This window comes from Hyperoodon ampullatus (assembly GCF_949752795.1).
Source record: "Hyperoodon ampullatus genome assembly, chromosome: 10".
Classification (NCBI taxonomy): domain Eukaryota; kingdom Metazoa; phylum Chordata; class Mammalia; order Artiodactyla; family Ziphiidae; genus Hyperoodon; species Hyperoodon ampullatus.
The window spans coordinates 86,377,968-86,402,086 of NC_136923.1; the positions used below are offsets into that span (position 1 = coordinate 86,377,968).

Genomic DNA, 24,119 nt, shown 5'->3' on the forward strand with positions numbered 1-24,119 from the left:
TTAAAATTGTTGTGGTGGTTTCCTTTTGGGTTGGGATTTATTTTGTAGTTTTAAAGGCATAACTTTGTCAAACAGTTTGGCTCACTGGCTTTGCTTTTTTTCCAGCTTGATTGCAAATGGAGACCTTATAAACCCAGCTTCTCGACTCCTCATCCCTAGAAAAACCTTGAATCAGTGGGATCATGTACTACAAATGGTTACGGAAAAAATAACTCTGAGGAGTGGGGCTGTCCACAGGTATGTCAAAGTAATCTTGCAAGTGGATGGATTTCAGAATTGCTGAGGATATTCCCAAGAGGCTCTGGAGTCACTGGTCCCTAGATTTGAATTTTAGCTCACCAGTTAGGCTCTATATGCCTCAGTTTCTCTATCTGTAAAATGGGTATATAATTGTTCATACCTTGTAGAGTTGTTTTAGGAAGGAGTTAATCCGTATAAAGAGCTTAGAACAGTACTTGGCACATAGTAACTTCTCAACAAATATTAACTGTTTATATTCTTTGGCACATAGAGCACATCAACAAATATTAACTATTTTTTTCTTTTGATTTACAGCAAATAGGCAAGCATCAGCATTGTTTTATTTGAGAAGGACTTTTTTTTTTTGAGTGAGCCAGCTTCTTGACTCTTAATTAACTGTCCTCTTCTTTAGGAGATATTTATAATTATCTGATGGTCCAAATCATTTGCCTCAGGTAAAAAAATAAGACATCAGGAGGTATTAGTGGGTTTAGGAAGGAGGCAAGTTAGAGAGGATAATTAAGTGGGGTTGCCTAAACTTGAGAAATCAAAAACATTTTTCTCAAGTTCTAATATATATAATAATAATATAGACATGTACAGAGATTATATATAATATGTGACACACAAATATTTGAAATCCAATGAAGAGTTTTCTGGTAGTTATTCTTGAATATTATCCTCACCCAGTCTCTCTAACATACTCCACTGGTAGAGAACACTATAGACATATAGGGTAAAATAAGCTCTCAGATGGTTGTATGTTTTTCAGTTAAATGTGGGTACAGATTAATGTATGCATATTTACATATATTAGTATATATAGTTTCACAACCATTGTGATTTTAAATATAATTGTTTTAATTGAAAGTATAATACTTCACATGTGGTAAAAAATTCAAATAGGACAAAAATATAAATAAAAACTATTTCTCCCACCTCAGGTTCCCCAGTCTTTCTTTCCAGTACTTTTCTGCATCATTGCAGGATGGAAACTGGAATTCATAGAAACACAAATGGGAACACACACACACATGAATAAATATGTAAATACACCTTGCTTTTTTCCCTGTAACAAAAAATCTTGGACAGTTTTCTTATCAGCACAAATAGGTCTATGTTATTATGTTTAACGATTACAAAATATTCCATTTTATGGGTGTACCTTAATCTATCTAACAGTCTCCTCTTGATGGAAATTTCGGTCATTTTCAACCTTTTGCTATTACAGTACATATTTTTGTATCTAAGCAGAGTTTATTAAGAGATGAGAGTGTAGAAGTCGAATTGCTGTATCAAGTGGTGAATGCTATTAAATTTTGATAGATACTGCCAACTGTCTTCCAAAGAGTCTGTACTAATTTACCAAAAGTGCATGAGAGGGCCTGTTTTTCATGCTCTCATCTATACTATAAAACTAACAAACATTTTGTCTTGGTAAAAGTAGTATTTCATTGTTTCTTGAATTTTATTTATTTAATATACTACAACAACAACATCACTGATCATTTCTTGTGTGTGAGTCATTATTCCAAGTGTTTTACATTTTTAACTTAATTAACTCAGCAACCCTATGAGGTGACTAGTTCTATTATTCTCTTTTAATAGACATGAAACATGAGACATAGTGGGGGAAATTTACTTGCCCAGGATTATTCAGGTAATGAGCAGAAGGGCTGGAATTCAAACCTAGTAGGCAGTCTGCTCCAGAGCCTGAGCTGTTAACTACCAAGCTAGTCTGTAAATAAATGCCATACATTTATCTCCCATTATATATGAATGAACATATTCATTACATATGAATATGAATATATATCTCTCATGGCCTTTGCACATTTATTTTATTGATTTATAGGGACTCTTTATATATTACAGAAATTAGCCCTTTCTCATATATGAGTTTTAAATATGTTTCCATATTTAAATATGTTTAAATATGTTTCCAGTTTGTTTATGTTATGTTAAGAAACTCTTTATGTTTCTTTTTGCACACAGATATGATGAATTTTGATGCAGTCAAATTTTCAATCTTTCATTATGATCATTAGGTTCTATGATTAGCTTAGGTCTTCTTCACTCTGAGATTATAAAAATATTCTCCCATGTTTTCCTCTTTCAACTTTTAAATTTCATTTAAACCTTTGATCCTTTTGGATTTCATTTTGGCATCAGGAGTAAAGGCAGATCTCAACAGTTATACACTGATTTTTTTTTAAAAGATATATAGTTTTGTCTTTTGACACATACATAGATGTAAACCTACTCAATAAATAATATGAAGCACACAAAGATACATACACACAATTGCATGACCAGATACACCTATTTATACATATATTGATATGAACAAATTGATACATAGAAATAAAATATATTCCAGAACAAATACAGAAATGAGAATATAGTTATATGTCCCCTGAACACCTGAATACTTGGAGAGGCTTAAGTCTTACCGTAATGCCAGACATGAGTGAGGTTTGGTTGCTGCTCACTTGGGACATGCCTACCCTCCCTTAACAGAACAGAACAGGGAGGGTTGGACCCTCCCTGTGCATCAGTATATATATCAAAAGCATCCCACACAAATTGGTTCAACTCTTTGTTTATGATTCTTGTGTTTTGTAGCAAAGTAAGAAAGCAGGTCAACAAGAGTCATATAAAAGAAGGCTAGGGCTTCCCTGGTGGCGCAGCGGTTGAGAGTCCGCCTGCCGATGCAGGGGACACGGGTTCGTGTCCCGTTCCGGGAAGATCCCACATGCCGCGGGGCGGCTAGGCCCGTGAGCCATGGCCACTGAGCCTGCGTGTCTGGAGCCTGTGCTCCACAACGGGAGAGGCCACAACAGTGAGAGGCCTGCATACCACAAAAAAAAAAAAAAAAAAAAGAAGGCTAAAATCACAGGCTAGAATTTATTCAGTATCTTTTACCGACCTGTTGAGGAAACCAGTCAAATTTTGGCTGTTTCCAGAGTCACAGCTTTGCTGCCTTTTAATTTCTAGCTATAAAAGTTAACTACTGATTCAGATCTTCCTATTTTGAAGGAAAATGAAAGAAGAAGAATATCTGGATCTAGGCCAGTGGTTCTCAACCAGGGCAATTTTGCCTCTAGGGAATGCTTGCAGTGTCCGGAGTCATAGGGAATAGAGGCAGCTACCATCTACCATCTAGTAGGTAGAAGCCAAAGGTGCTGTTGACATCTTACAATTCCCAGGACAGCCTCCCCACCTCTCCTACAATTATCAGGTCCAAAATGTCAATAATGTTCATCAACCCTGGTGTAGGTCAAGGCAGGAAATCCAGATATCTGGATTAAGTGTTGGTATTTAGACTTTGAGGGATAGCATTACATTATAAAGAAAGACTTTAGCATCTTTATACTAACTCAGTACTAACACATGTTAGGGGGTTTGGTGGCTGTTTTTGTTTTACTTCTTGACTCTGTATGATATGACCATTTACATAATCAGTAAACAAGTAGACAGGTCAATGGCAACTATCACTGCCCTTAATGATATAATATAAGAAGTCTGAGAATCTTAAAAGTTATTATCTTAAAACCCTTCCAGTTACTAACTCTTTTGTTTATCACCTTCAAAAATATGCCTTGTCTTTGTGGTGCAGTTTTCTAATAGTCTGTTTTTTCTTGTTCTTTAAACAAGTTCTGTGGACACTTTAAATCGTCTAGCAAAGTTATCACTGTTCTTTTAATAAGTAACATATTGTAGTTTGCAGCAGCAGTTTTACAGTAAAGGGAAGTTCTTGTGAAATCCCTTGATTCTGGGAAGATGAGGGAAGGCAAAAGAAAAAAGAAAGGAAGCATGAACGCTATGCAGTTCTGCATCATTAATACTAGCAACGGGTTCTTTTACCTCCTGCCCTCTCACCTCTTGTTTTCTGACCCAGTTCTGTGTGCTTGGATGTAAAATTTTGGCTGAGGGCTGCTCTTGCATGGAATGCAGTAAGTGGCTTGTCAACCTGACCAATGCATTAAGAAAATGAATTTTAAAGGTGCTCACAGAATATAAGTAGAAGAATCGAACTTCGGTGAAAGCTGAGCTTCATTTAAAGCACGACGTTCTCTACAAGTTAATTCTTTCCCTCTAAAATCTAAATAGGGCAGCAATAGGGGATCATTATGTTAGATTGTCAGGTTTCTTGGGATGAAACACTGTACAGCTAGAGAGTAACTGCATGTGCATTATAGCAATGGCATTTAGCTGAGTCTAATGACTTTGAAGCATTTATAATTATTAGCATAGTAACGAATGAGCCAACTTAAGAAGAGTTTTTAATTGACTCTGTGATTTTAAGCAGTTCTTGCAATGCTTGTTAAAATTTTAATCGCTGGCATTCATATTTTGGCAGACTTTATACTTTAGAAGGAAAACTGATTGAGAGTGGGGCAGAGTTGGAGAATGGGCAGTTTTACGTGGCTGTCGGCAGAGATAAGTTTAAGAAATTGCCTTACAGTGAATTACTTTTTGACAAGTCAACAATGAGAAGGTCTTATGGGTAAGTTTGCATCCTCATTCACTTCTCACATTTTAATTATCACTTGAAATAGCATTGAGTCTTATGCTGACCACTGGTCTATTTTATAGAATCTTGTTTATCAGTTAAAATGGAAAGCATGTATGAAATAAATTGATCAGTGTTTATTTTGCTGTGATTGGGGATTGAGAACTATTGCATGAAAATATAATTGTGAGGAATCCATGATAGACTATATAGTATTTTTTTTACCATTCACTTAACAAATTTATAATAAAGACTTATTTTTGTGAAAAAGATACAGGGCAGTGAGCTTCTAAACAGCATACGTTATTAGAAGTTTTAATAGCATCTTAACTGGTTAGCTAGACCGAATAACTTTTCAGTTGGTGTGTAGAGAAACTTCTAAAGGTGATTAAAAATGAATATTTTCTACTTTAAAAAATAAAAACAGTAAAATGTAAAAATGATATAGTTCCTTTTGTACAAATAAGTAGAATGGCTGGGTGTGTAATTATTACATGCAGAATTTTAAAGATTACACTATTAACTACACACAGTGCACAGTGGACCATTTTCTTCTATGAGATGTCATATATTTGTGAAGAATGCCTTATTTCAGCCCAGTGGATGGACGCCGAGGCATGCATTTTCATGAAGAGCCCCAGCCCTGGATGCAGGGACCGTTTGGCTTGCTCATGGTGCACTGCAATCCATCTCTGCTGCTTTTCTGTGTCCACTTTGCTAGAAAACTGACTTTTTGTAGTTGTCCTCTGCTAGGGTGGGTGATTTGTGGCAGAGATAGAGCTCTGAGAATGTCACCAATTTGTTCTCCATTAATTTGCAATCTGTGTAGCTTGATGGAGAGGCTAGCCAAGGGTTTCATAAGTAATAGATGAAATGGAATTTCAGGGGTGGTGTTTGAAGTATGCAAGCAGACTTACTGCTCACCATCCTTACCCATCCATGAAATCAAATCCTTCACAACATTTGCTAAACAATACTGGGTTAGGCTGCTGGGCGTTGCAGTACACACTGCAGTAAGAGCTTGTACTTGATGGCAGTGAGAAAACTAGCTCATGGTGGCCTTTCTCAGGCAGATTAGTAAGATTTACCTTTATCTCTGTGGCCTCCTTATTTTCAGAGAGGGTTAGGTTTCAAGATGGATCTTTTCCTATAATAGAAACATCTGGGAAATAACTTACTCTTAGAGCTGAAAAGAATTTTTTACTTTTTGGTGAGAATGACTGGTTTAGAAACTCCCTGAATAGACATGCCAGTGTTTTACTATTCTATGCTTCTATCAGAGGCAGGCATTATAGACGTGATAAAAACGATGGAAATTTATAGTTTTAAATGCCATCTGGCAAAATCATCACTTGGCTTGGGAAATGATTTTTTGAAATGCAAATAGAAAATTTAGAGATCTGATTTAAAATGCTATGAAAAAACTTAAGACAGTACTAAATTTATTTGTAAGCATCAATTAAAATACTATGCAAGAGGGACTTCCCTGGTGGTGCAGTGGTTAAGAATCTGCCTGCCAAGACAGGGGACACAGGTTTGAGACCTGTTCCGGGAAGATCCCACATGCCTTGGAGCAACTAAGCCCGTGTACCACAACTACTGAGTCTGCACTCTAGAGCCCGCGAGCCACAATTACTGAGCCCACGTGCCACAACTACTGAAGCCTGCGTGCTTAGAGCCGGTGCTCCGCAACAAGAGAAGCCACCACAATGAGAGGCCCGTGCACCGCAACGAAGAGTAGCCCCTGCTCACTGCAACTAGAGAGAGCCTGTGCGCAGCAACGAAGACCCAACACAGCCAAAAATAAATAAATTTATATAAAAAATACTATACAAGAAAACATTAAAGGTCTTTTGGAATGGAATTTGGAAATGTTATGGTGGTCTTTGTGAAATTGGGAAAGTCTATGGGACTTTTTGTGAAATACTGATGTCAGTAAGTAGTTGAGCTCCATGTCAGGATGACAAATTGAGATGACGATTATCTTGCCTTATTATTTGTGAATAATGCTCAGATTTCTAAATTGCAATTTGTTTCTGCAGTCAGAAAGCCTCTTCACTACCTCCTATTGTAGGATCCAGAAAGTCTAAAGGGAGTGTAAGTATCAGATGCTTTACTCATTAATGTTCTATATTTCTGTATGATTCAGAGAGACTGTCCTTTGGGTTTCAATTAAATTCAAAGAAATGAAACTTAGCCACCTTGTGGTATATAAGCAATTATGTGAAACAACACTAGAACATTAATGTTACAACTAAGTTTCTAAAGGAGAGCTAACATTTTTAAAATATGGATTTCAAAATATCTTTTTCCTAATATACAGATCTGATAAAATTTATACCATGGTTGACATCTAGGCAGTGATACACAGATGAGAAGAAATGCTGTATTAGGTCACACCAGTGGTCTGCCCAGTCTTGTTTTCTGTCACTGACCAAGACTGAAAAGAAAGTTTTTGTAACAGAATAGTAATCCTCAAGTTATGTTCCTTTAAAAGATTGAGAACCATTCCAAATATTTAGCTCCTTATCAGAATCTTTTCCATCCATCATTCATTCATTTATTTGTTAATTCAGCAAATGTCTACTAAATACCCATTATGTGGGAACTGTGACAAGTATTTAGTAGGTAACTTCTTAACCTATTTGTATTTTTTGTCTGTACCCCCTCATGGAGGTGAGTTTCATGTCATGCTGGAGTATTGCTTTGACAGGTCTTCTTGGCTGAAACTTCTCTTTCTACTCTTTTGGTTGAACTTCCTGACCTGTAGTGGTCAGAATTGATCTGACATTTCCCCCTTCTGAATTAAATAAGCAAAACGCTTATACTGGTGTTTTGTAAAATAAGTGGCTGCTGGGCAATGATACTGTCTCCTAATGATGATTTAGATATTTCTTCCCCTCCCCCCTTTCTGTAATATCATGTGAAATTCTTGAAAAAGAAAAATAATTTTGTGTGAAGAAATAGTGCTGATCTCAGTATAACAAACAACAGACATACCCACTCACTCGCTGTAACTATTGTACTATTTATGACAAAGCTCTTGCCCTCAGGAAACTTACAGTCTAATTGAAATAGAGAAAATAGTTTGAAAAGGTAACTAACAAGCTAAAGCTAAATATAAAAAATGTGCTGAGATAGCTATACAGAAGGAATGAGACAAAAGGAATCAATGTGCATTGGCCAAAGTACGTGGAGGAAGTTGAATTTGAGCTGTGCCTTTGAGGACTGTTTAAGATTCAGGTGAAGGTTAGTGAGAGGAAAGGGAGGTAGAAAGGACAGTGTGAAGAAAGGAGCAGAGATGAGCACACGGAGAAACAATGATTTTGGCTGATATTTAGTGAACACTCGAGGGTTCAACACCATGCCAAGGTCTTTACAGATGTGATTTATTTAACCCCAACCCCATGAGGCAGGTCCTGTTGTTATTGCATTTAAAAATGAGAAAAGGAAACACAGATAGTAGAAGTAGCATCTCCAAAGGCTCCATTGAGTAAATGGAGGGGAAGGATTGAGTCTAGATGGCCCGCTTGGAGGGAGCTAATATTTCTGACCCCAGGGGGACAATGAGTCCCTCAGGCCAACTGGAACAGAGGGCCCTTCCTGGTGTGGAGGCTGACATGCCTCACTTGGTAGGTGGTGGCAGTTTTAGATGACCTCGAATGTCAGAATGTAGAGTTTAGTCTTTAGCCTTGAGTTAAGGGAAGCTCATGAAGGCTTCAGAGAAGTGAGAATGTTGATCCAAGTCCAGTCTAGAAAGGCCAGATCTTTTATGTGGAGAAAACCTTAACATGGGGAGAGGCCATAGATGAGGTGTCAATTACAAAGCAACTTCCATAACCTTGTCGTAAAGTGGTAAGAGCCTAGACCAGGTAGGTGGTGAGGGAGCAGCAGTAGGTGATTATTATTTTTTTTATTTTTTTATTTTTTTGCGGTACACGGGCCTCTCACTGTTGTGGCCTCTCCCGCTGCGGAGCACAGGCTCCAGATGCGCAGGCTCAGCGGCCGTGGCTCACGGGCCCAGCCGCTCCGCGGCATGTGGGATCTTCCCGGACCGGGGCACGAACCCGCGTCCCCTGCATCAGCAGGCAGACTCTCAACCACTGTGCCACCAGGGAAGCCCTAGTAGGTGATTATTGCTCATGAAGAAACAAAGGACTTGCTAGGTGATTGGATATTGGGGATTAATGGAGCAGTTGTAGCCAAAGATAACTGCAAGTTTCTGAGCTTGGATGCCGGAGAAAATGGTGGTACTATGGCTAAGAAAAGGGCAACTAGAGGAAAGAGTGACCTGCTTACTTTCCAATGCATTGAGTTGTGTCATCACGGAATCTAGTTGAAAAATGATCAGCTAGTAGTTGTAAGTGGCAGAGGCTGAGGACATCAGATGTTGATTTGCAAGTTCATCCACATGATGGTCATAGTCGAAGAGCAGAGACGTGTCATGGTGGTGTTCTTTCCTCGCACCCAGCACAGCCTGGCAGGGAGCAGGGTTCTTTATGCTGTTGAGTGAGAGGATGGGGGAGTGGGAGCCGAGAGAGAGAGAGAGACAGACAGACAGACAGACAGACAGAGAGACAGCAGTGAGAACCACAGAGGACCCAAAACTTCATGTGCGTGAAGAGCAAGGGGCGAGAGAGAATTCTAGTAACTGAAAAATATATTTTAGCCACTATAAAGCTAAATAAAACCCAGGAATTTAGGGTTTGGAAATTTTGTCCTCTTGCTCTTCTTCAGGACTTTGGAGTGGAATCTCTTCCACATACCATGCACATATGAGCTCATTAACTCTCACAGTACAGCTGGAAAGGTGATGGTTAAACAGAGACCAAGTGTAGTTGAATAACTGACCTAGGTCATAGGGAAAGTTCATGGCAGAACCAAGATCAGGACTCAGCTCTTTACATTCACAATTACTGAACTTCGGGATTAGGTGCTTACTCTTCTGAAATTTAGAATGTCTGATTTTTTATTAAAAATGTGTAATGTGTTTCCCGTTTTAAAATTCATACACAGGAGGCACATACATGCCTCTTCTTGCTCACTTGTTTGGAAGATCTGTGCTGTGAATACTGGGTCATCTAATGATGATTGGTGAAGTCTTCTGTGTGTCTGGCATGGAACTAAGCACCAGGGAGATGGTATTGAGCAAAAAGACACAACACTCTCTCTTAACCCTGGCCTACTCAGGGAGACAAGGGTTACGTAGGCGATACCACAAAGCAATATGTAATTACAAAGTGTGACTAAAATGAAGGAAAAGTATAGAACAATATGCAAGAAGATAAAAAGAGAACTTAGATATGTGTGTCAGGAAAAGACCTCTTTGAGGAAGTGGCCTTTGAAGACTCCAAGTTATACTTTGAGATGAATTTCCAACTCATACACAGCAAAGACTCAAAATTATATTACCATGCTATGACTTAGAAAAATACTTTGATAGCAGAGTCTACCTCTCTTTCCACAACGCTCCCTAAGCATTCTATAGATTCATCCATCCATTCATCTGCTCATCCAGCCATCCATCCAACGTGTGTTTAGTGAGCACTTACTGAGTGCCAGGAATTGCTCCAAGCAACTGGCATAGATTAATGAACAGACAGACAAGGTTTCAGACCTCAAGGAACTTTTGTTCTAGTGCCTGTATCTGTGCGGGAGTAGGGAGGGTGGAAGAATGGGGTAGACAGACTATCAATCTCTAAACAAATATAGGGACTTCCCTGGTGGTCCAGTGGTAAAGAATTCGCCTTCTAATTCAGGGGACGCGGGTTCGATCCCTGATCAGGGAGCTAGAATCCTGCATGCCACGGGGCAACCAAGCCAGCGCGCCACAACTACTGAGCTCGCGCGCCTCAACTAGAGTCCATGTGCCGCAAACTACAGAGCCCACGTGCCCTGGGGCCTGGGCGCCACAACTAGAGAAGAGAAAACCTGCATGCCACAACTAGAGAGAAGCCTGCAGGCCACAACAAAGAGCCCACGCGCCGCAACAAAAGATCCCGCGTGCCTCAACGAAGATCCTGTGAGCTGCAACTAAGACCTGACACAGCCCAAAATAAATCAAATAAATAAATAATAAACAAATATATAAACAATTTCAGATGGTGATAAGTGCTATGAGGACAATAAAATGTGGGCACTAATTAGGACACTAATTGATATAAGATTCTCTGAGATTGGGACCTTAATGATGTAAAGGAGCCAGTCACACAAGGTGGGTGCAGGAGAAACAGTCACAAGGGCCCTTGGTAAAGAGCTTGACATAAAGGAGTGGGACAGAAAGAAGGCTGGAGTGGTCTGCGATTAAATTGGGGGGCGGGGCAGGGCCTGATCGTGTAGGCCGTGCATGGAGTTTGGATTTTATTCCTTACCAGGACACCGTTTGAGGGATACAAGTAGAGAGTGGTATCATTGGATTTGCAGGTTTTTGTTTTTTTTTTGCGGTACGCGGGCCTCTCACTGTTGGGGCCTCTCCCGTTGCAGAGCACAGGCTCCGGACGCGCAGGCTCAGCGGCCATGGCTCACGGGCCCAGCCGCTCCGCAGCATGTGGGATCCTCCTGGACCGGGGCACGAACCCGGGTCCCCTGTATCAGCAGGCGGACTCTCAACCACTGCGCCACCAGGGAAGCCCTGATTTGCAGTTTTAAGGGATCATTCTGGCTGTGTTGTCTACAGAGAAGGGGGGCGGGGCAAGAACAGAAGCAGGAGGCAGTGGGACGGCTGGCGTCCAGGAGAGTGATGCAGGTGACTTGGACAGGAGGCAGCAGGGCAGAGGGACATCTATCCTATTTCTTCTTGGAGCGTATTGTAACTGCTGTCACTGATTGACCCGTTCATCTAATAGCCGTTTATTGAGTTCATATTATGTCCCGAGCACTGTTTTAGCGCTTGTGGGGAAGGGGAGGCAGAGATTCCAGAGAAAACTGTAAATGTATGAAGCTTCCATTCTGGAGGAGGAAAAAGGCAAACAAATACACGTGTGATATTAATCAGGGATAAGCTTAAAGAGAAATGCGTGAGGATATGGAAAGAGAAAGTGAGAGAGGGTGCAGTATCCTTTGGGTGGCCAGGGTGGGCCTCCTTTAGGAGGTTATATTCAGCCGAGGGGAGTAACCCGCCGGGCACACAGTAGGTTCTCAGGAAACCCGTCTAGTGGATGTGTGAGTGAGTGCTGTGAGCCGCACAGAGAGAATATTCTATGTCAGGCGTTCCAAAAGCACAAACTTGGTTTTTAAGAGAAGGATCAGTTTGCTCCTTTCCTTTAATTAATTGGTTCCCTGGAGAATGTATGTGTGTTTTTGTTTTTTTTTTTGTATGTATGTGTTTTTAAGATCGTTAACCGCTTGGCACTGAGTGGGGCTGTGAGTGAATGGGACTATGGGCAAGCAGGCTTAAGACTTTCGGAACTACCGTCCAATCAAAGGGAAGGCATCCCCGAACTCGTGATGCAAATCAAAGGGGACACAGAACTGGATTTTTAGGAAATCATTTCTCCACACCGCCTTCTAGGAATGGCTGTATTGCAGCAGGAAGGAGAGTGTGAATGCGGGCCTGATAGAATTTCAAAAAAAAAAAAGAGAGAGAGAGAGAAAGCTGCCATAGTCTGCATAGAGGACCCTGCTGTGCAGGGGTGACGTGTCCGCGAGGCCCCACCCTTGTGGTAGGGAGTGTGGGTAACAGGGCTGGGGGGTTCCTGGGGTCCACCAGACCCTTTCAAAACAGCCGGGGGGCGGGGCTTCCCTGGTGGCACAGTGGTTGAGAGTCCGCCTGCTGATGCAGGGGACACGGGTTCGTGCCCCGGTCCAGGAAGATCCCACATGCTGCAGAGCAGCTAGGCCCGTGAGCTATGGCCGCTGAGCCTGCGCTTCCGGAGGAGGCCACAACAGTGAGAGGCCCGCGTACCGCAAAAAAAACAAAACAACAAAACAAAACAAAACAACAACAAAAACAGCCAGGGAATGCCAGAAGTTACCCCTGTTCAGACTGGGGAGTCACAGAAATGAGCACATTGAGAATAATTTTACCTTGTGATTCTAGCCTTGAAAACAAAAGGAAGATATAAGTGAATCCTCTGAAGTCCTATTAAGTTTGAAAAATTAACCCACCGGCGGGAGGCTGTTCTCTAGCTGCGAGGCCTCACCACACGGAATCCAAGCGCCCTCTAGTGGAAGAGATGTAAAATCAGGGACGTATGTGAAAGAGCCAAAGGCGACGTTAAATTGTCTTTAGTTGTCCTTATTACCATGTGGCTGATGTATCTTGTGATCAGCAATTTACAGGTTCAAATATTGTAATTGCTAAGGTTTTGGTAAGAAAACGGCATGATCAAAGTCACGGTGAAGCAAGGTCAATTCCAAATGCTTCCCAAATTCCATTTTGCCTTTTGGGAAACGGAGTCCAATTTGGATAAAAGGGTTTCTCACACTTCCCATCACTAGATGCACAGTGAGAGAAATGCCAGCCTAAGTCTGGGTTTGGTCCCCTGCTCAGAAGGTCTCCTGGGTGCATCGCTGAAATACACACACTGTGAAGGCTGCTGCGTGCGGCAAATCCCTCACAAAATTATTTTAAACTTGATGCTTTATGGCCCGTATGTCTTTGACACATGTTCATGGGGGCTGAAAATGAGTCTACCTTGGTAATGAAAGAAACCTGAGTTGATTGGATCTTCTTGGAAAGAGCCTAGGGAATTACTGAAAATATCCCAGTTTCAGTAGAGTGAGGGGTGATCGAAGGGCTCTTTTTAGTTTTTTGTTTGTTTGGGCCAGAAGTTTTCTATTCCTATCAGATATTTTGGTATGTGTGTGAGGCAAAGGCAAGACAGTGGTAGAAGTGTCACATGGGGTCTAGTTTTTGCATGGGACACGCTGTAAAATTTGGCTGCTTCTTGATTTCTTCCACTTTGGGAAAAAGTCATCATCTATTACTTCCAGGTGGCTTTTTTAGGGAACCATTCTATATAATAGCTGTTTCTAGTGTCTTGGGTATTAGGAAGGTTCAGTGTAGCAGAAAAATCAGACCTGGGTAACCTTGAGAAAGTTAATTCCTTTATCTGTAAAATAGTGATAATAATACCTATCTATACATTCGGTAAATATTTGTGGTTATGAGTATTTAGCACAAAAGAGATACTTAGTAATATTGTTTTATCAACTAGCATAGCTCTTATGAGATGGCAAAACTCCCCTATTCCCTATGCCCCACAAATAGCAATGACTGTCCATGTATCCAAGTTACGAGTCACATGCAGAAGTCTCAGAAAAGAAAGGAAAATCCATCTTTCCATTCCTTTGCCCTTCCCTTTCTCTATAATTTATTTACATATGATCTATAATTTATATAATTAACTATATAAATACATGAGTATATATAATTTATATTATATAATTTATTTATATCTTTGTGTTTATTATATATCTATTTCATTTTTTAGATGAATCAATATTTTCTTTTTCTAATTTTTATTTTATATTGCAGTATAGTTGATTTATAATGTTGTATTAGTTTCAGGTATACAGCAAAGTGACTCAGTTATACATATACATATGTCTATTCTTTTTCAGATTCTTTTCCCATTTAGGTTATTACAGAATATTGAGTAGAGTTCCCTGTGCTATACAACATGTTTTCTTTTTTAAAAAGAAAAGCATTTAAATTCTTTCCCGTCTTCTAATTACAAAACAGTTCTTCCTTTTTTCTCAGTTTCACTTCGTTCTTACTCACCAAGTGCCTGGCAGTTAGACATTAATCGGTATTTGAATGCATGAGTGTCAATTACCAAAGCCATGCCTCATATAGTTATTGGAATCAACTAGTCTTTCTTGATGGTCCCAAATCGCCCTTTTGAGTGTCCCTAATAGAGGCGTAGTAAATCAGAACTTCCTGTATATTCAACAGCAGAGTTGATTTTTTGAATTATATGAATCCCCAGACACTCCAGGATGGGGCATCTGCTTCTCCCTTGTTTTACCCCTTTGTGAATAAGAGTTTTCCCAGAGAACGGTAAAAAACTATTATGCTGAGATCCAGAGTTTCTCATTTTTTAAGTTTCATTTCAGGCCTTGAAAGTTCAACAGCATCTCTGAACATTCTAGTAGGCTTGCTAGAAGGGTTACTCCTCTCATTCAAGGCTTTTAAAGTTTTAGAATCTTGGGACGAATAGACTTGTTTGCACATAGACTAGAATGTGAGACCTGGCTGTTGGTTTCTTCTCACATGATGGTTTTGGAATCTCTACTATAATCACATTAGCATTTTTCCTGCCTGGCAGTTTATGGCCTTGTGAGGAAGAATCGTTAAAGAAAAGGAAAGAAAAAAACCCCAACTCTGGTTGCAGTTAATGCAATAATTAAATGGAAACTGTATGTTTAAATTGCAGTTGGAATAGGAAATTAAATTATGCAAAAAAAGTGTTATAGGTTTGGACAAGTTTTCATAATGTTAATAAATTTATGCATAATTCATTTTCTTGTAGGCTATGACAAAATAGCATAAATAACTTCATTTGTAAGGCTGTGAATTTTTCTATTCTTAATTGGGTGATAGCTAAAACTATTTAAATGCTTCTGGATGACTGAATATATAAATGTTTAAAATGGGCAGTTATAGTAGGTTTCTAGGCAGATTTGTTTGTTTAATATTGCTACACTTCTTTTCAGATACTAGCATACTACAGATGTTGCATAAAGATTGCACCCAATATTGTGTGAGTTTGGTGTGATTTTTAAGAAAAAGATGTTAACTCTCTGCTCTTGAAGGAGACACTCTGATAGTCTTTGAACAAAACTACATGCCAGGCACTGTACTCATTACTTTATAAACGTTACCATTTCATCCTAATGATAGACCTAACAGCAGGCACATCAACCCCATTCAATTGATAAGGATCCAGTCCCAAAGAAGGTAGGAGTTAGTTACCCCAAGGTCCCATAGGTGGTTAGTGGCAGTGCAGTGGCTCTGAGACGGGTATTTTGGGTCTCTAAAACGTGCATTCTTTCTACTACCTGCAGCCTCACACCTTACGCATTCAGGTAAGTGTAGCACCTGAGCGTCTGAAGGCCAAGGCTGTCTTGTTAGGAGGGTGTTTCTCGCAATGGCCAAGCAGTGGCTGAGTATCAGCACAGCTGCGCCTTGGGTACAATAACCACCACTGTAGTGATTCTTATGTGGCTCCCCAGGAGCTGTATGTGGGCCAGTGACAGGAGCCACTGAACTCAACCTCACCTTCATGCTGAGAGGCTCACTTTGCAGATGCAAGGTCTTCGTTTCGGGAGGCACATGGGAATCAGAGGCAACCACCAAACATGTGATCGTTGGGGGCCGCCTTGCAGGAATGAAGGACATGTGGTCTTGAGCTGCTTGTGTCTGTGTTGCTCTGGGTTTGTGATTCATAGAGGCCATGGCAGTCACCAACAGATGAGTCAATATCAGAGGATTTCTACAAGCACAGCGCTTGTATGATGATACCGATACACTCACAGTGACGACCAGTTAAGAAAGTATTTCTAGATTAACTGATCAAACGGGTTTGTCATTATTCCTCATCCAATAGCTGCCTGCTGATCCTTCTGAAAGGTGCAGGAGGGAGAGGAAGGTTAAGACAGCGGACCCTCTCTGCTCCTTGCTGGCTGGCTGACCTTGGGCAGGCTTAACCACTAAGCCTCATTTGCTTGTCTATATAATGGGGTGATAACAGTACCTGTCTCTCAGGTTATGAGGACTGAGTGAGACAATTTCATAGAACACCTGGTACAATTAAGTACTCAACAATTGTCAAGTGCTATTATTTTTATTCTCCTTCCTCTGGTAGACCCTTCCTTTGTCACCAAGAAGAGTTAATGTAGGTAGTGGACAGCAGCAGAGTCAGTACAATACCCCCATCTCCCGCCCCTGCCCTTTTTACCACTAATAAGTGACTTGTACTGAATAGTAATTGCTTAGGGAGTTCATCAGCCGATAGTAAGGGTCTCATCTTTTGCCACGTAGGGAAATGATCGCCAATCTAAGTCAACAGTCGGATCCAGCGACAGCTCATCTCCTCAGCCCCCAAAGAGGAAAGGGAAAAAAGAAGATGTGAATTCAGAAAAACCCACGAAAGGGAAACAGAATGTAAAGTTAAAGAGTTCGCCGCAAACAATTCCAAACAGTGGTAAGTTTGTTGTTATTATATTGTTATTATTGATTATCATTATCTTAAGGCTGTGATACAATTTTAATTTGTAAATAGATCCATTTGTTTTCCTGGGCCTATAGCAAAGACTCCTTATTGTCCTATATGAGAATTTTCAAAGAAGACTTTCTGCGTATGAGAGATGCTGCTGTTTTTCATGCTTAATTTCTATTTGTAATTAGAGATTCTGCTACACGGACACGTTTTTTTAAATTTTTTATCAAAAAAAATTTTTTTGGCAGCTTTGGGTCTTTGTTGCTGTGCATGGACTTTCTCTAGTTGTGGCGAGCGGGGGCTACTCTTCGTTGCGGTGCGTGGGCTTCTCATTGCAGTGGTTTCTCTTGTTGTAGAGCGCAAGCTCTAGGCACGCAGGCTTCAGTAGTTGTGGCACACGGGCTCAGTAGTTGTGGCTTGTGGGCTCTAGAACACAGGCTCAGTAGTTGTGGCGCATGGGTTTAGTTGCTCCGCAGCATGTGGGATATTCCTGGATTAGGGATCGAACCCGTGTCCCCTGCATTGACAGGCGGATTCTTAACCACTGCACCACCAGGGAAGTCCCAAGGACATGTGTTTTGAGGTAAAATATGTCTTGAGTGGTCGTATTGGAAAAGGTAACTTTTACCATCCTGTGTTCCAGCTAAAAGGGCTCGATTAACATTTTTGCCAGCTGCTGTTGATCTCTCTTATTTGTGTGTCTACAACCCTTGTTCACATTCATTACGAATTACTTTTAGTCACAGATCACTTTTTCCAAAAAGATGTTTCACCGATTTTACTGATATCCAAGAGAACACACACACACACTTTACCAATAAACAATATGTACCAAATTAGTTATGTGTCTTGCATGACCAGGCGAGAGACGGTATAAAATAATTTAAAACATTTTGCATTAGTACAAGATTTCAAGATAAAAGTGTGATAAACTAAGGATGAGTGCCGTCAGAACTGTGAATTTTTCATGTTAGTTTTTTGTGAAGACAAGCTCTTTTTGGCTTCACTCGGAGCACGGTCTCAGTGGAGCGAGTGCACGAGGGTGGAGTGATGCTGTGGGCGGGGGTCTGGCTGGGACAAGGCTGGAGGAGTGACAGCTTCTCCCTCCCCCTGGGATCCACTTACCCCCACTGGAAGACATGCCAGGCTGCCCTGGAACAGGATGAATGGGATCAAGTTTCAGATTCATGGCCAGAGCTTGGCTTCCAACTGGGAGCTCCAGCTCACTTCAAAGTCCATATGAAGTGTCACATTAGAATTACAGCTCAAGTGGGCTTCACAGCTGAGGAGACAGCATGAACTTGTGTGAGTGTTTAGAAGACGCTGCTCAGATGATTAAAGTTTCAGAAGAAAGATGTGTGAGACTAAGTTAAAAGAGCAGGTGAAATGAAAGGAGCCAATTCCATAGAGAAGAAAGTGGAGGGGTTTTAAAATCTTCAGAGATTTAAATGGTGGAGATTAGCTGGAAGTTGAGAGTCCTAGATTCTTGTCCCAGTTTTGCTCTTGACTTCCGGCAAGTCACTTAACTTCTTTTAGCCCCATTAGCATTCTTCAACATGTGGGCTCATATTAAGATTTATCTTCAAAGTTTTGCTTTTATCTTTAAGTTTGTGCAATCCTTTCCGTGACTCTGAAACAGGGAGGCCAGTAAAATGCAGTCAAAGGATGTTTATTGAATGCTTGTTGTATGGTAGGCACCAAAGGAAAAAGCTAGCCTGGAAAAGCATGCCATGCCATGAGCATTAAAAATAATAGAGGGTTGGGACTAACCTGGTGGTCCAGTGGTTAAGACTCAGCGTTCCCAATGCAGGAGACCTGGGTTCGATCCCTGGTCAGGGAACTGGGTCCCGCATGCCACAACGAAGACCCAGTGCAGCCAAATAAATAAATAAATATTAAAAAAAATAATAGAGGGTTTATTTTAATCAGTATATACTAGATTGTGAAACTCCCAAGGCCGTGAGCTATGTCTTACTGGTTTTTTTGTTTTTAGCCCTCAACAATTAGCACAGGTCTGACAGATGAGACGCTTAATAAATATTGATGGATGAAGGATGGAAGTTACAAAATAGATAAGTCTCTGTAATACTTTAAAACCCACTAAGAAACAGGACTCATGTTAAACTCTTCATGAATTATTTTTGATTAAAGGCTCTTATAAAGTGCTACTTTTTTATTTTCTGTGAGGCTCTTATTAGCTTATGAAAATACCAACTCCTACTTCCAGTATGTTTTTTGAAAGTCTTTAGATTCAGTAGTTGTCCCTCAAAAGAAAGGGGACCATCATGTCTTCAGGTTATTTCATTCATGGAAACTTGCGAACACAAGAGGCTGAATCAGCATTTCCGTGTTTCACAGGAAAGTAAACTTTATTAAAAAGTTGAATTATCAGTGTTTTTAAAAAAATTTTTATTAGAGTATAGTTGATTTACAATGTTGCATTAGTTTCTGCTGTACAGCAAAGTTTATCAGTTATACATATACATATATCCACTCTTTTTACTTACTTTTTTCCTCTCTTTTTTTTTTTTTGATTTTTTTTTTTTTTGCGATACACGGGCCTCTTACTGTTGTGGCCTCTCCCTTAGCGGAGCACAGGCTCCGGACGCGCAGGCTCAGTGGCCATGGCTCATGGGCCCAGCCGCTCCACGGCATGTGGGATCTTCCCGGACCGGGGCATGAACCCACGTCCCCTGCATCAGCAGGCGGACTCTCAACCACTGCACCACCAGGGAAGCCCTTATTTTACTTTTTATACAGCAGGTTCTTATTGGTTATCTATTTTATACATAATAGTGTACGTATGTCAATCCCAATCTCCCAATTCATCCCACCACCACCCCCCCATCAGTGTTTTTGTTTTTATAGAAATTCACAAATAGTTTTCAACAATAGTTGTATCTGTGGGGGTCAAAGTAACAAAAACGTGTTGACCACGGAAACAAGTCACATTTTTAAAGTGCTAAGAAAAGGTAGAAGCCCTCAGCTGTTCTTACCGTGACTTTAGAGAATCCTGCGGTTGTTTTAATTGTCCATGTTAAGCGTACGTTTTGCAATCTGGTTTTATAATATGCAGATGATAGGTTTTTCACTGCTGTATCTCAATGTTAACATAGAACTACGGCTGCTGTCTTTCACATGAAGGTTTGGGGAATTTTTTTTTTTTCCCCCAGTAAGAGGCTTATACCACGGATCTAGAAGCATATATAAGAGTTTAGACGAAGCATTTTGTATCTTTTCATCTTGATGGAGAGAACATATGACCTGGAAAATGAATCTTGGCTTCCAAAAACAATTTTCCCAGGGAAAATGAAAAAAAGGTTTTGTGTAGTTTATGAGATTAAATCATCACTTGATAAGTTTATTAGTTTAAATCCCTACTTTTGAAAATTGAGCTATTTCTCCTTATCAGATCTCCCTCCAGATGTCTTTGGCTATAGAAATTTTCTATGTTATGTTATCAAAAGTATCTGTCTTTATCTCTCTCTCTTTTTTATTACTCCTTTAGCCTCCATATTCATTTATTATTGCAGTTGCTTTTTGCTTTAATGACGTCTGTTTTAGTAATTAGAACCAAGTGCGCGATTTTGGACATTCATGCCTCCAGAGGGCTCTTATTCCTTAGAAAGGGAAAAGCAATAAGGACTTGAAGCAGAATGAAAAGGAAGGTGTATGGTGAGTCAGTGAGTCAAAAGTGCAAGAATTTAATACTGTATTGCACATTTGAAAGTTGCTGAGGGTAGAGCTTAAAAGTTATTACAAGCAAAAGCTTTTTGTAACCATGTGTGGGGACAGATGTTGACTAGAGTTACTGTGGTGATCATTTCTCAATATATACAAATATGGCATAAAAATGCAAGAATTTGATTATAGAGATGAAACAGTTTTTGCTGCTTAAAAATATTTTAAATTTGGAATTAAGTAATCTATTCAATTTTATTTCCAAGTGTTAAATTTTAAGAGTTAGGATGCATATCGATGATTCCTTTCTAGCATATGTTAAATTGTGCAAATTTTTGACCAGTGTTCTTTAGTGTTCTCACGTTAATTAGAAAAAAGGAGACTTTGTAGGCTATCTTGATTTTTATCATTACGATTGTAGTCATACATTTATCCTTTTATTTTACTGCTGATATTTACTGATACTCTGATATCTAATGCTTCATGAGTGAGCAGTGCTGATAACAGTCTGTAGATGGCAACCTGGGTCTAATTTTATTTCTTTTTCTTGTTTCTTCTTTTTTTCCGACTCAGTTTCTCTCTCTAATAATAAAGCTTAATAATTCAAGCAGAGCAGTGACATATTTCTTCAGGGAAACAAATCCCATTTTCTTTTGGTAGCCAAGATGCAAAGTAAGATTGGTTGGTGATTGATGAAGCTGGGCGTGAAATGCATTTTTAGTGCTGCATTTAAATGCCAGCTTCACTGACCAGCGTATGTTTTCCTTGCACTTTCCACCTGAGCGGTGCCTTGAGATAGGTTTTAGAGGCTGTTACCTAGCTATTCTCTCCCCTCTGAGCAAAGTTGTAATGATGATTGCTTTGAAATATTGTATAGTGTTTTGGGATTGATTGTATTCGTTGATATTTTTAATAATTTTTTACACGAAGAAAAATTAGTGTTTTTTAGACCCCTTGGAACACAGGAAGTATAGTGGGTTTAGGGCTCCTTAGAATATTGGGAAAACTGTAGAGAAAATATCCCAGTCTGTTATCGCTATGGTTTATGTGGTATTGATAATTATAAATACTTTTTAAAAGCAGAGTATTAAAATGTAAGCAAAAACAAGACCTGTTTTCTCTTCAAACCTGTGCCCCCTGCAGTGAAAGGGCAGAGTCCTAACCACTGGACCGCCAGTGAATTCCCAAGACTTGTTTTATTTTGAAGGATGTGATTCTCTTTCTGTTTCCATGTGTGGCCGTGCACGTGTGCACACACGGATTAGTACCCTTGATGCAGTTCCTAGCTTGCTCCCAGTATCGTTCACTGATTGTTTCCAAGGAACGTGTGATGTGTAGACTCCTGATGAATGATAGGGAGCAGATGCAGTGCCGGGAAAGGGTGTCTGAATATTATGACCTTGCTGGGTGACTGCCCTTGGGCAGTCACGCTCTTGAATTTTTCTAATAGCTACAAACGGCACATGGTTTGCTGCGTCGCCCCAAGCACGAAGCATTACTGCGGTCCATCCTCAGAGTCAGATCAGGGGACATGGACACTTGAGCTTCTTTGGTTCAGCTGATGAGCCAGCTCAGGCACTTGCATGGTTCGCGGTCACAAGAGACTCAAGATAAAAACAGGAAGCATGTTTTCCAAATGTGCTCTCCCAAGTCTCACCCACTAAGGATGTCATGTACCGGAGGAAAGTGTATAAGAAGGCACCAAGATGACTTCACAAAGCAGGGCACTGGGTTTTTTTGATAAGCTGAGGAAAGATTTATGATTCCTTGGTGTCTGTTTCTGCCATACTCACCACAAAACGGGGAAATACAGGTTTTCTATTCCTTCCTTGATCTTAACTTCCCATCTCAGTGGCTATGTGTATTGTGGGATATGGGTCCAATTTGACTATGACGAGTATCAGTATGATAAAAATTTGCAAAATAAGCACTTTCCCATACCTCAATAACGCTTTTTAGAATGACACATTATACAACAAAATCTAGTACAGCAAGGGGTCTTAGTAATCCCTTGAAGTTTTATTGTGCTATTCAAATTCTAGTAATAAAAATTAGTTTAGGAATACAGGCATACTTTGGAGCAATTGTGGGTTTTGCTCCACAATGAAGCAAATAACACAATAAAGCAAGTCACACAAATGTTTTGATTTCTCAGTGCATATAAAAGTTATGTTTACATTATACTGTGGTCTACTAAGGGTGCAATACCATTCTGTCTAAAAAATCCAATGTATATGCCTTAATTAAAAAATACATTATTGTCAAAAAAATGCTAACCATCGTCTGACAATGCAGGGTTGCCCCTAACCTTCAATTTGTAAAAAGTGCAATATCTGCAAAGCACAATAAAATGAGGTATGCCTGTATATACTCTCACTTTCAGCTGAGATATTGAAAAATTAGAGGCTGGCTGAATACCAGTAAGATGTTTATCTCAGTTTGAGAGGAGTAAGATCCTAGCCCTTTTTAGAAAAGATTCTTTTCATATCCTGCCCTCTTAACACACTTTGTACATTGGATGGAGCAGCATTGTGAGAAAGGCATTCTTTTCCAGCTGATGTCAGGTTGAGGCAGTAAACTTCTTTTGGGGGCTATTCTTCATGTAGCTGAGGGTTGGGATGTGAAGATACTCTTTGTTTTCAAAAGGAGAAGTTTGTGAGCTGTTGAATTGTGTAGATATTTCCAAACCTTTGGAAGATTTTTACTGCAGAAATTTGTTTTAAGTAGTTATTTTGGTAATTGCATCACATTTCCCGTACAAGTAGCCCGTACAGTTCTATATAACCCATAATGCGTCTTAATTCTCACATTGTACTCGTGGTGCCATGGAGGTAGCTGCAGCGTACTGTAATGTTTCTGGTGGGAAATGAACTAGAAGTTCCATATTGAATGCCAGGAACTTGCGTTACCCTGGTGCCCAGGGATGCAGAGCTGCCCCAGGTCAAATTCTTGGTGTCGGCCAGAGCCTTGAGGTTGGGGATCCCATGGGGTTTGGGTCTGAGGAGAAAGGCAGAGGTTGAGGGGCTGGACCTGGAATTATAGGAGTGGGGACACTGAGGTCCAGACTGAGGTTCTTGTAGCAGTTGATCCTCTGAAAGAGAATGATGTATGGACTGTCTCATCTTGATTTTTTTCCCTGGCTTCAGGCTTTGGCTTGCCAAACTCCCTTTTCATAGATGCTACCTATTACTTCTAAGTAGGTCCTCTCTCCTTCCGTGCCCATCAAGGACCCAGACAAATTTCACAGCATTCCCTTGATTCCGCTGCCTCTGAAGTTAGCTCTGAACTTCTCTATACCTTATCACAGAGAAATGTGGATCCATACCAATGGTGAGTTTCTGAAGTGTAATCCTTCTACTTTTCAGGAAGAAACTAAAATTGGGTTACCCCGGCCGGGTGTTTCATCATGGGTTCTGAAGTAGGGCCCAGACCTAGACTTGGTTCAAGAGGGGTCTGATATCAGGAATGTCTGTGAGATGCTGATCATGGGAGGTGACAGTGTAACAGGAAGAAGTAGC

General features: G+C 40.3%; 1 protein-coding gene across 1 annotated transcript in view; it reads left to right on the forward strand.

Annotated features, from left to right (window-relative positions):
• Positions 1-24,119, forward strand: part of DCDC2 (doublecortin domain containing 2) — a gene marked incomplete at its 3' end in the record, with an annotated part of 147,910 nt that overhangs the window by 44,465 nt on the left and 79,326 nt on the right. The window contains exons 4-7 of the mRNA XM_079712829.1: positions 106-237; positions 4,604-4,750; positions 6,799-6,853; positions 16,743-16,905. Coding sequence (XP_079568955.1) covers positions 106-237; positions 4,604-4,750; positions 6,799-6,853; positions 16,743-16,905 — 497 coding nt within the window. The remainder of the gene's footprint in view (positions 1-105; positions 238-4,603; positions 4,751-6,798; positions 6,854-16,742; positions 16,906-24,119) is intronic.